Genomic DNA, 12,227 nt, shown 5'->3' with positions numbered 1-12,227 from the left:
TCAGAGAGCAGAAGTATCACAGATAGCTGCTCAACATCAAATCAGAAGAACAACTATATGCAATTCAATTTAGCCAGATATGTTAGTTTTAGTAACAACTGTTTTCCTTACCTGATAGGGCTGAAAGGCACTATCTTCCGCTACAAAATCCAGCTGTTTGTCCACAAGAAATTCAACTGCAGTGATAGAATTGTACAAACTTTTCCCAACCAATGGTTTGAACGTCTGTGGACAAAATAGAAGCATTTAAACATTATGCTTTCTAAAGATCAAAGCATTCTATTTTTAAATTTTGTTCAATAACTATAAAAATAAACTTATCAGCTACTTGGATATATAATAGTATCTGAATAATTATTTAGATCAATAATTACATGCCCCCCTTTTAAACAGTAATATACTTAATGCATTATTTTTTGGGGAAGATTTTCAATCTCATTCCAAAAACAGGGCAGACTACCATCACAGAATGAAATTGCTAATAGAAAACGGTTGAAGACAAGCTTCTGTTCCCCATATCTGTGCATTTTCCAACATATAATCTCTTTTCCTCTCCCCAATATGTGCTTCTGGCAGTCTATCACCATGCCCACTCTGCCACAGTGCACTGTGTCATCAACAAATTGCTAGATTTGATAGTTTCTGTGTTTTCAGCACATACAAGCAGCGAAAAGAAGCCTATAAAAAGAGAACACATGCACAAGAGGCTGTAGAGGTGACAAAAATAGGCTTAACCCACCATAAAATTCCTTCATCTGCCCACAACAGATGGGACAGACTGAATAACAACTTTAGGGCAGTCTGAGCAGGAAGGTGGCAACTTCTAAATTACAAAACAGGAAACAAGACTGACCATTGTGGAATCTTTTGGGCCAAAGTTTGTGAAATGATAAAAGAACCCAATATAAGGAGTTTCCTTAGCTACGATGATGAGAAATGTAGAGCATGGGCACCACATCAGCCCTCTGCAATTCACTCAGAATCTCAATGGTTCCATCCTTATTTTGATTTGGCACACTGTTGGGGGGACGTGTGCACGCGCCAGGTTTCTATAGAAAACATGAACAGTGTCTCTCAAGGGGGTTTCCTAGGAAGGAGCATGGTGATGAAGAGAGTTTGGTTATAGAGGTAAAGCCACCTTTGCTGAGTGGAATATAAAGCTTGGTGGTTTGGACTGGTGCCCTGGAGCTCAGTTTTACAAGCTGTACCATTTCACCAAGCGACAGGGAGATACAGACGCAGATACAAGATGGTAAGCAAACAGAAGGAACAAAAGAAAGTCTTTCTTGTTTTCTGTTGTGTTTTTCCTGCCTGAGGGGGAGAATGAAAAATGCCATTGCTGCCTAGGTTTCCTCCCTTGGTTTCAAATAGTACAGGCTAGATATGGCAGTGAACACGAACAGCCCATCAGCTCCCAACTGTTGTTTTTTTTTAAAACTGTGAAAGATACCCAGTAATATTTAGATGTGGTGTTCAACTACACAATAGGGTTGCAACAAAGGAAGTAGAACTTACAAATGGACTGGAACATGGGGATCAGAGATCGTGTTCAAGATAATGACAGGCAAATTACTGGTATGTTTATTACATTCAACTAGAATATACAACTAGCATGTATTAGGTTTATACTATGGCCTTCAATGCTGCCCATTTCAGTTATCATTTATCATTTCTTTGCTAATGTAACAGCATTTCTGTTCCAGAAAGAAAACACTTCTTGATTTTGAGGCACAGAAGAGAGATGGAAGATCTGTCATTAGTTAAGAGACAAACTAAGATAGACTCAGGGAACCTTTTTGTTCCATCAGTTTATTTTCTAGGCTTCTTACGCCACTGGGCTACCAGAGTAAGCTTATGTAGAATCACTTGCCCTGACTATGTATATGAACAATAGCTTTCCATGAACTCTGGCATCCTTTAGCCATAGACACCACTCATGGAGTACAATACTATGTCACAACTAGGCTTCGTATCACTACATGACAACAAATGGCCCCAAGCACAAATTGGTTTGACTGATGAGAAGATAACGTGAGCATACAGTAAGATAACACCAGGCTCCACATATCCTGAAAAGTACAAGTATTTCTTGCAGGCCAAGGAGTTGGAAAAATACTTTTCAAGCAGCTAGGAGGAGCTCCCAATTAACTTAGCCTTTTGTGCATTTGCTTTTGTTTTATTATGTGTTTTGTGTTTTCATTTTGTATTTTGATGCTGTGAATTGCCCTGTGATGTCCAGATGAAGGACAGTATAAAAATTTATAAAATTAAATAAAATATATAAAAATATATTAAAAATTGCCAGTAGCACCTCAGAGACCAACTAAGTTTGTTCTTGGTATAAGCTTTCGTGTGCATGAACACTTCTTCAGATTTTTTGATTTTTTGATATATTTCGACCATGTCAGACCAAAATGGCTACCTACCTGAATCTATAAATAAAAATGTGCACATGCATCACAGAAGACGCAAGTAACATATCTTGGAAGGCTTTATGTACATGCCATCGTGTTACATATACATTTTATCAACATGAATGTGTTTTCCCATAGAACCGTAATTTCATAGTTGCTAATCTGAATAGTGTTAGCATAATCCTGGCAGATGTCAACTAAGATATATATTTTTTGACATTAAAGGAGGGTCATAGGCATTTGTATCAATTCTTTAGCTGGCTAGGTATACCTATTTTAGAATTCCACAAGCAGTTTAAAACACTTGTTTAAACAAACAAACAAAATCAATTTAAGAAGGTAGAGCAGAACTCCTGTTTGCTAACTTAATAGTCAGAAATGAGTCTAGTAGTTAAAAATGTTCCTTGTGCTCAGCTGTTTTCCCCACCTCATACACCACAATAATTCACATCCAGCTTCCAGACACAGAATGGATGCAAAGATAAACAACAGTAACAATTTTGAAATGTTACCATGGAAACCCCCACAAGGACACAAAATCTGCAGGCTGCGGGCCAAATAAACTCCTTACACTGCTCTTGGGAAGGCATTCTGTTCTCAGTAGATGGCCCTATAAAAGGTAGAATGGCTCAGCCTGATTTAAAAAAAGCAGGAAAAAACAAACATTTCCAACCAGAAGTCCTTGAGGCAACACTATTACAAGGACACCCCTTCCAAACAGTATTAAATAGCAGTTTGCTTCCAACTTTTTCTTTAATTGCTCAATTGAGCTGGTGTCCAGATACGAAAGGCGAAAAAGATAAGAGGAAATTAATCATTGTCTTCTTTAATTCTAGCACATTTGCTGTGTTAAAAACAAAAAGGTTTTGATGGCCTTTCAATTACGTACTTCAAAACTTCATAATTTTCCTTGGATAAATGGGGAAATTGACAACTTTTAGGTTTGTGGGTAGTTAAAGCTAATTGTCACTGGAAACAATATCAACATACAGATCAATAAATAATATTTTGGTTAGTGTGCTGCACTTGATAAAATCTGCACTACTACTATTTTATCGTACTTAAGTACCAAACTCTGTCTTCCAAGGCTGACTTCATTTCAAAGGTATTTGCCTTATATGGTGTAGTTGTTTAATTCATATATATACTACTGCCTGGAATAACTTGGCAATCTTCTTAAAGCTTCTTATTAATGGAAACTTTGTGTGCCAATTAAAAAAAAACCCTAAAGATCTGCTAGTAACTAAATTAGTAGGCAAAATTTAAGCCACCTAAAGTACCATCTGCTCATCCACTCTGGTCTCCCTTTCCTATTGATTCCATGTCCTACTGTCTCATAGCCTCCAAAGTTCCTCCATTCCCTTTTCACCAACATCAGTTACTCCTGTCTCTAGAACTTGTGTAAGATATCCCTCACTAAAAACTGATATTTCATAATCCTCACAAAGCTGCACTGTTTTTCAATACAGGTAACTCTTATCTTAAGCGAGTGTTTGGTCCCAGGGGTCCAAAAACACAGAGATTCAGGACCCCCCCCCAGAATCTCCCCCCCCCCAAGGTGCAAGGCTGCTTACCTGGCTTTGGAAACGTGATGTGAGGACCCTTGACATGCTGCCTCCTGGTGCCTACCCAGAGCCATGAAGGCCCACAATCACAGCTGTGCATGGGTAGGGTAAATAAATGGAGAGTGGGTTTCTTCCTCTCTCCATTTATTTATTTATTTTCCTTCCCAACCTTGCAAAGCTGCGATCGTATAAATAAAGTAAGCGGAAGATGTGTATTACCTGTATTCTATTCTGACCTCCCCCAGAGTCAGTTATTCCGTAACATCAAAATGCTCAGCCAATTAAGGAAGGGGATGCTTATTTATCTATGTGTAAGCATCAATGGTTTTAAAATTCATTATTTTAAAAATGTTTAAAGCCTCATTATTTGCTTCTAGCTTCTAAAACATTCCAGGTGAGCTGCAACAAGTATCTAATAATATTTAACCATTAAATCTGTAGGTAGCATTTTTTAGAAATGGGAGGTGTACAAGGTATAAAACTGACAGGAAACTCAGACAGTTCATTTTAATAATATGAGAATATTACTCAAGCTAATCAGGTGGTTTGCCTTTCCCATGAGATTTAAGTCATTTACTAATGTGAAAAACACATTCTTTAGAAGACGTGACCTCCCTCACCCTCCTTTCCTTGCAAAGGTCAAAGGGTTCTGAGAGTAATGTTAAGCAACTAGTAGTGCTGGCTCAAGTAGAAATTAAATTTATGGGATGTTTAGGTGTAATTACCAAAACAATCATGCCCAAGCTTGCTCCTCATTGCCCTAGTTTTTAGGGTGCATTTTCATACATTCAATGTATACGTGGGGAAACCATGGTTGTTTATGAACTGGCTTAACTATAAAAACAGAAATAAATCAAAACACAAGTATCACTTTATATGTAAAGGTTATGGCATACTGTTAGCATGGATTTTATGTAGTAGCTATACAGTACCTCCTTTTCCAATTCAGGATCGGAATAGGCCACATGTTTTAAGTGGCACCCCATATGCTCATTTTCCACCTATGATGCATGCTGCATTAAAAGAAACAGACCTCTGTGAACCCAAGTAAATAATGACCTATACAGGTCTACCATAAATTTATATTTTTGCTTCTTCTGTCTCTGGATTCTTTAAATCAATAAAATGATATTAATAAAAACACACATCTATCATTCTACAAGTTACTTTCATTGCCTTAGGAAGCTGTTGTCAAAGATACTGTGAACCAGATTGGGCTACAGACTATTTTTAGCCCTACTGCAAAATGCCATGTTAAAAACAAGGGGCAATTTAGAACCAACTATCTTTGCAAAAGTAATAAAGGGGAAGCGAGAGAAAGGAAATTTCTGCTAGTAGGATGAAGATATCTATATTACCATTACAACCTGCTTTTTATACTAACACTCAGAACAACAGTCTTGTTTGGGTCTCCATGTAGAACTAAATTCCATTCATATGAGAAAAAACAGACCAGCCGATCCTTCTCTGAAAGACTTTAAAAAAGCAAGAGTTCCTAACACAGAATTCAGCTGCTCAATCTCTCCACTCCCAACTCCTGACACACACACACACACACACACACACACACACACACACACAAAACCATTTCGATTTCCTGTCTGCAGCAGGAAATATATGTACTTAATTGCAGGAGGCGTTGTATCATTCTGTGTCGTCTACCAGTCCTTTCAGAAATAATCTTAGAACTGTTCTTAATTATTTTGTGATGTTTTGTAATTCAAGTAGATATTTACTACAGATTTTTTTTATACATTTCTTATTCAAACTTGTTAGAATTCAAATTAAGAATAATTTAGGCACTTGAGAAAGCTAGCAAACAAGGTTTAGATCCTAGATTTGTATCCTATCAAATGTTGAAACCACTGGAAACAAAATAATTACAAGTTTTTAAAAGATGAGGAAGCAGGGAATGAAGTTTGACACATTTTTGCTATATTCTTCTTTAAATATCCAAAGGCATGCACTGTTGACAGAACTTTTAAGTAGCTATTATTAATATAAGGCAAGATTTAGAAATCATTCATAATATATGGAGAGCTACAACGCTAACCTTATTTTGCTTCAAAGTACCTTTCATTAATATTTAAAATTTTCACAAGACACGCCAGCCAGTAAATAAGCGATTTCTAGTGCTCGTCGCAATATAGAATTCAACACAAATATATGTACAGGGAACAAAATCTAACCTTACAATTACACAAATTAGAGTCTCTCCCCACCTCCCCCACCCCAAGAACCTAGGTTTGGCTGAGCAGATTACAGCTCTCTTTGTCATCAGCAATGTGTGTGTTAACGACTAAGAAATCCTGCAACTGAAGCACTTACTGCGTTCCCAGATCTGGGTCATGATAATTTCTGCCAAGGTCGCTTACATAACAAAGCAGTCTTCAAAGATACAAAGGAACCGTCAGCTAGCAGTCCATAGGAGAGAAAATGTCTGGAACAATACTTTTTCGCCTGCACATACACTGCCTTACAGCCGAGCAGACACGGAAAGGAGAAGCTATCCCTCTGCTTACGACATGTTGAAAGAAGGGAAGAGGCGGTGCTCTGTGAACTGTAACTAATCCCCCGTCACAGGTGGTGATGGAGTCACTTCCAGCACGAGTCACATTACTGATTACTCATTTGGCTGGGCTGGCCAGGGAGCATGGGTCATAATTTTAACTACAGACAAAGCCAGACTAAAGGAGAGACTGGCAGCTCAAGTTTAATATCCCTGTACAGAAAATGCAGGTATCGGGTTTCCACTTTCCTGAATTACTTACAGACTATTCAACGTACATTTACTCAGATTTTAGTGAAACTTGTTCATGTAGGATCGCAGGCCCAGCAAGAAATGGTGTATATATAGGGATTCCTCCCCGCACAGGGGAAGTTCTATAGCCCAAATAATCTAGCAACATAGTTTTGAACTTTTACTAGAGTGCAAGTCTCTAAATTGTGTTGTTATCTGCTCAACTCTTCGTGTCTCATTATAAAGAGTAGTGTAATTTGGGGACAACCAAACTCCATTTTAAGCTGCATGACAGCAGCAGCAGTTTGACTCCCAGAGGTGCACACCATTGTCTCTTGAGACAGACGGATGCCAACAACAGCCAACTGGTGCTTTGAGCTCCTTGGAGGAAAAGCAGGATGCAATTTTGACAAAGATTGAGACTGGAGTCCTATGTAGCTGTTCTGCCTACAACTTGGCATTGGTTTGTTTATATTAATGTAGCTTTGGAGGAACTAGCAGATACCAGGGAGCCAAGGATGACAAAGTCAATTATTCCACTGTATGTTTGTGTGTTGGGGCCACGTCTTAAATTATAAAACCAATTTTAAATTCAACACATTCTGAAATACATTAAAACAAAGGGAAAATATTGCTGCACTGGGGGAGGGATTTATTTTTTTTAACTGAATTCTTAAATAAAAGTACAATGCTCTAAGTCTTTAAAATAGAGTGTAAGCCCTGTAGCTGGCCAAACTGATTGTCAAAGCAAGTAATATGCTGTGATGCCTCATGGCTCTAAAATACATGTGATCTAAGGGGCATATGGATGTTGCTAAATTTTGGGACTCATGTGATGGTGAGCATTTTATCTACTAAACCTTCAAAAAATCCATTTACGGATACTGGAATATTAAAAGTCTCCCTTTTATAACTATGGGTGTAGACATACATTTTGAGCAGTATGCAGCTGCACATGACTATTATTATACCACAGCACATTACACTTCTATTGGTATACATACATTTAAAATACCATATGAAATAAAAAGGGTTCAATGGCTATCCTGGCACATGGAATTATGGAATAAGACATGGTAAGAAACAGAACACATCTGGGAAAATACAGACTACTCAAAAGAAAGAAAGAAAGAAAGAAAGAAAGAAAGAAAGAAAGAAAGAACTGAAAGAAGCATTGCTCTGTACATAGCCAATGTATATGGCAAGTAATTCCAAGTCAGAAGATATTAGTGGAGCGCTTCTGTTGAGCTTACCAAACTAAATACAAGTGGATATAATGGTATATGTCTACCACTAGCCTTCACAATGGGAGCAGAAAAATACTGACAAAGCATTATTTTAGCCTTTCCCAAGCTAATGCCCTTCAGATGTTGTTGGGTTCCAACTTCCACCATCCCTGATCACTGGCCACGCTGGATAGATGGGAGATGTAGTCAAAAATATATGAAAAGCACCAGTGATTAGGGAAGGCTGCTTTATTTATCAACCCGGGGAAACATGCAAAGAGAAAGATCTGATGATTTTTCTGTTATCTGTCCAGGAAAGGAAACAATAAGGCTAAAGAAAAGTTAGCAGTTACGCTCACATACATTTTGGAGGTCAATTTGTTAAATCAAGAGGTAGTAACTAACTGGAAAGATAAGTAAGTTATTTTAAGACTTGTTTCTCAAAGATATAATAAAAAATTGATGGTACAAAAATGGCATGTCACCAAGGTGAAAGCAGGCATATCATGTTAAAGTCAAGATAGTCTAGAATGAAGAACAATAGACTAAATGTTTTTAAGCCACAGAAACTAGTAAGCAAAGTCCAAAGAGAACCTCAAACAAAGGGTCCAGGGAGAATTGCCTTTTTCTAAGGAGACTACTTGGCACACTGGAGTATTAGTTATATGAAAATCAAGCACCTTAAAAAAGAAACCAAAATAGTTCACATCAAGCAAAAATGTTCAAACCTAGCACATACAAAATGTAGCTAGGGAGTGAAGCACTACACCCCAGATAATCCTGTGTCAAAATGAGACTATTTTACTCTTAGTTCAGAATGGGAAATCTCCAGCTCATGGACTGAATTTGACCCACAAGGCCATTTCCCCCCAAAGCACACCAACCTACTCCCTACCAGATGATATGTTGTGACATCAAGTGCAGGACAGGTAGAGAGATTCAACTGGATTAGCGGCATTATTTGACTTCCCTGTGGCAAACTCACTCATGTAGCTGATCGGTGTAGGAAGCAGCTTTCCAGCCCTATGTTCTTTGCTTCCCAAGTGGCAAGCATAGGGCTGGTGAAAGCCCCTTGTGCTGTAGTTCTCAAGTGCCTGAAAATCAGTTGGTTGTTGGGACAACCTATCCATCAAGTATCTGACATCATGTCAGATTACTGACAGATGGGTGGTCCTGCCCACCTATCAAGTTGGCCTGTGTGGGTAGGAGCAGGTAAGGATTTGGCCTCCCTGGCCAAAAAGGTTCCCCACCCCAGTTGCAGTAGAACACAGTAAGGCACAGGAATATAGGAAGGTGCCCTATACGGAGTCAGACTAATGGTTCATCTAGCTCAGTCTGCAGTGACTGGCATAAACTCTCCAGGATTTCAGGAAAGGATCTATCTCAGCCCTACCTAGAGATGCTGGGGTTTGAACCTGCAACCTTCTGCACACAAAGCAGATGCTGTCCTACTGAGCTACTGCCCTGTCCCCAACCTCAGAGATGAATTGCTGCATTGAAGTATAGCTATGTTAAATGAAGTAACATTAGCAATCCCTACATGGAACCTGTACAAAACTAATCCCTCCAAGAACCTTCTGCGGCTGAATGTTCTTCTCAGAATAAAGGAGCTAGCAAAATCTGTACTGAAACATTATTTCTTGCTCAAAACCAATAGAAAAAAGGAAGAAGCATGGCAGTCAAGGCAGTAATGGGCTGAAAACAGTATCTAGGATTCTTGCTTAAAATACACTTTCAACAGTCTTAGCCTGTAAGAAGCGATGACATTTCAGATGTCCTTATTGCATTTTTGGACCCATCATTCTGCACTAAAGTATAATAATGTGTGAATTTTGTAATCAAGGGAATGACAGGGCTGGTGTTTTTTTCCATTCTGATAACATCAGTAAGCAAATGCATGGATCAGCTTTGAAATATATATTTCTATTGAATGTGCAAGTACGTCAGCAGGCTACTCCCAATGTTACGAAATATACATGTTCACAAGTATACACCTGTCTGCACCATACACAAGGAATTGTTACACACAATTCATCCACACACTTCAGAGGTGGGAAGACTGAATTTTGTTACGGTAAACTGAAAGGCAATATAAGCCAAAAGAAACCTGCTTAGAGACAAGGAGTATGTTTAGAGTGTGAACACTGCTGAGCTTGCTCACATCACAGTCACTCATCATTCTTATTCCATTCATCCTTTGTTTTAAGGTTCCATTAACTGTATTTTGGTAGAAACATTATTTCATGTGCCTTTAAAACACATAAAACATGCGCTGATGTGACACAGTGGTTAAAAAGCATATGTCCTAAGCTCACATTTGGCTACCTTACAATGCTGGGGCAAATGCAAACCATTCCAACCACTTGTTCTATTGATATTTTCTCCAGCAATAATGGAACAAATCTCCAAATTAACTTACATTATTTCACCATAAGGACCAAGGGTGTGCCACAATTTAAAATACAACTTGAAAACTGTTTAAAACAAATTACTATCACAATAAATTATTTTTATTGATTTCTTTCCCTCCACTTCTAACCTGGATGTTATTTTAAACAACCATAAATAAGCAGTGGCAACAGCAGCAACAACAACTCGATGTTGACGCTTCAATTCATTGGTGCACAAAATATCTGTGCAAAATGTTTCATTTCTCTATAATGACAAGACAAACATGTATTAAAATGCAATCAAAACTGGCAGGCAAAGTTTGTATATTCATGTATTAATAGCATTCAACAAGCAATACATTAGTATCTGTTGCATTAGTAGTCCTACTAAAAATATAGGTCTTGTTTAAAGCTCAAGGGACTTGTTTTCATGATCAAAGCTAGAGTCATTTTTTCCTCTGAATCAACCATCTAAATTTTACACATCAGGGAATTCTTAGACATCTTACTCCCTTTCCTACAACCTCAAAACCATTTCAGCAGTTTGCTGCTGTTAACCCTAAATTCCATTGACTATTCATATCACAGTCTGCATGCCCAAAGTAGGAAAGAAAGTGAAGAACCCTCTGAGTATCCACAGGATTTTTAACATTTTACCTTACTACAAACACTAGCTACTTGGTGTGTAAACTACAGTGATTTAAAGGCGTCACAACAAATTGTGTTAGAATGACCTAAACAAGCAACAGCACTTGGATAGTTTAAGTATTTTACCTATGTTCTTCAAGAAAACTATGACACAGGGTTGGTGCAGATGTAACACTGCCTGTTTCTTAACTATCAACTAAGGGATGGGGACAAACAGCTGTTTCATGCTAACTTCTAATGTGCAAAATTTCCTTACTGCCCTAACAGTGGTTAAAAGGTTGCAAACTGCTGCTAACGGGGGTTCTTGAAAAAAGGGGTGTGCTAATTTTCGCTTAACCAAGATTAAAGAAACAAAACCTGCAAAGCATGGTGCCCCCCTACGTTCAGCCTCCTTAATACAGAATATTCTACCACAACAGGATCTCGTCATCTCATTCTATGCTTATGTAAACCAGACCTAAGAAAATACTGTATCTGCATGAATATAAATGCAAGGCTAGTTCAAACTCGTAAATGTGTGCTACTTGAACAGAGTTTAATTGTGGCTGCTGCATTCTAATACCTCACCAGCAACTGTTTTGCCGTAAAAAAAGAAAATTGACTGAAGTAAAAAAATGCAGGCAAAACTGAGCAACTATGTAAATGTAGAGTGAGAGTGACTGCGTAACGTACACCACAATTTATTTCAGAAACCAGCATTACAAAGTATTGAGGTATACAAACTTTCACACTTGACAAACTTTATTTAAAGTTATAGAATTTATAATATTTCATTAAGCCACCATTTGCTTCATCTCACAGTCAGGCATTAACTGTCAAGCAATCCATACCATAACCTTAAAAAAAACAAACAAACAGAGCTCTCTTTGTTTCTTGGCATTGCCAGTCCCCCTATGGACCAAAACAGCACACAGAACTGCACTTAGCAAACAATCCATGACCTTCAATTACTGTCTTGGCTTACAGCCACGGTACTAGTGTATTTCTGCTAACAGCGTGCCCTACTTTACAGAAAAGTTATTCAATGTGGCTCAAACACAAGCTCAGTTTTCCTTTATGAAAGAAAAACTGATCCTAATGATTTGTGACTTCAGCATATAAAAGAAATGTTAGTAGTCGTGAGGATCTAAACATGTACATTCAGCATCTGAGTATGCAGAATGGTGGTCAAAGTTCCCTTGAGAGTTTAAACTATACGGCAAGATTATAAAAAAAGAATTTTTTGTTTGATAAGCATTGATAGC

At 38.0% G+C, this 12,227-nt stretch overlaps 1 protein-coding gene across 7 annotated transcripts in view; it reads right to left on the bottom strand.

Moving 5' to 3' along the window:
- Positions 1-12,227, bottom strand: part of JMJD1C (jumonji domain containing 1C) — a 115,951-nt gene that overhangs the window by 52,183 nt on the left and 51,541 nt on the right. For 4 of the 7 annotated variants that reach the window (XM_083614411.1, XM_083614412.1, XM_083614409.1 and 1 more), the window contains exon 3: positions 112-225. Coding sequence is in view for 2 of the 7 variants with exons in the window: in XM_083614409.1 (XP_083470535.1) it covers positions 112-225 (114 nt within the window). In the remaining 5 variants the exon portion in view is untranslated. Of the gene's footprint in view, positions 1-111; positions 226-6,307; positions 6,515-8,930; positions 9,042-12,227 lie in introns of those variants that run through there. The other 3 variants (XM_083614415.1, XM_083614413.1, XM_083614414.1) reach the window with 3 other exon arrangements.

The sequence above is a fragment of the Podarcis filfolensis genome, assembly GCF_964270895.1.
Source record: "Podarcis filfolensis genome assembly, chromosome: 5".
NCBI lineage: Eukaryota > Metazoa > Chordata > Lepidosauria > Squamata > Lacertidae > Podarcis > Podarcis filfolensis.
The sequence above is the reverse complement of the archived record's forward strand: the minus strand, read 5'-3'. Positions and strand labels throughout refer to the sequence as shown.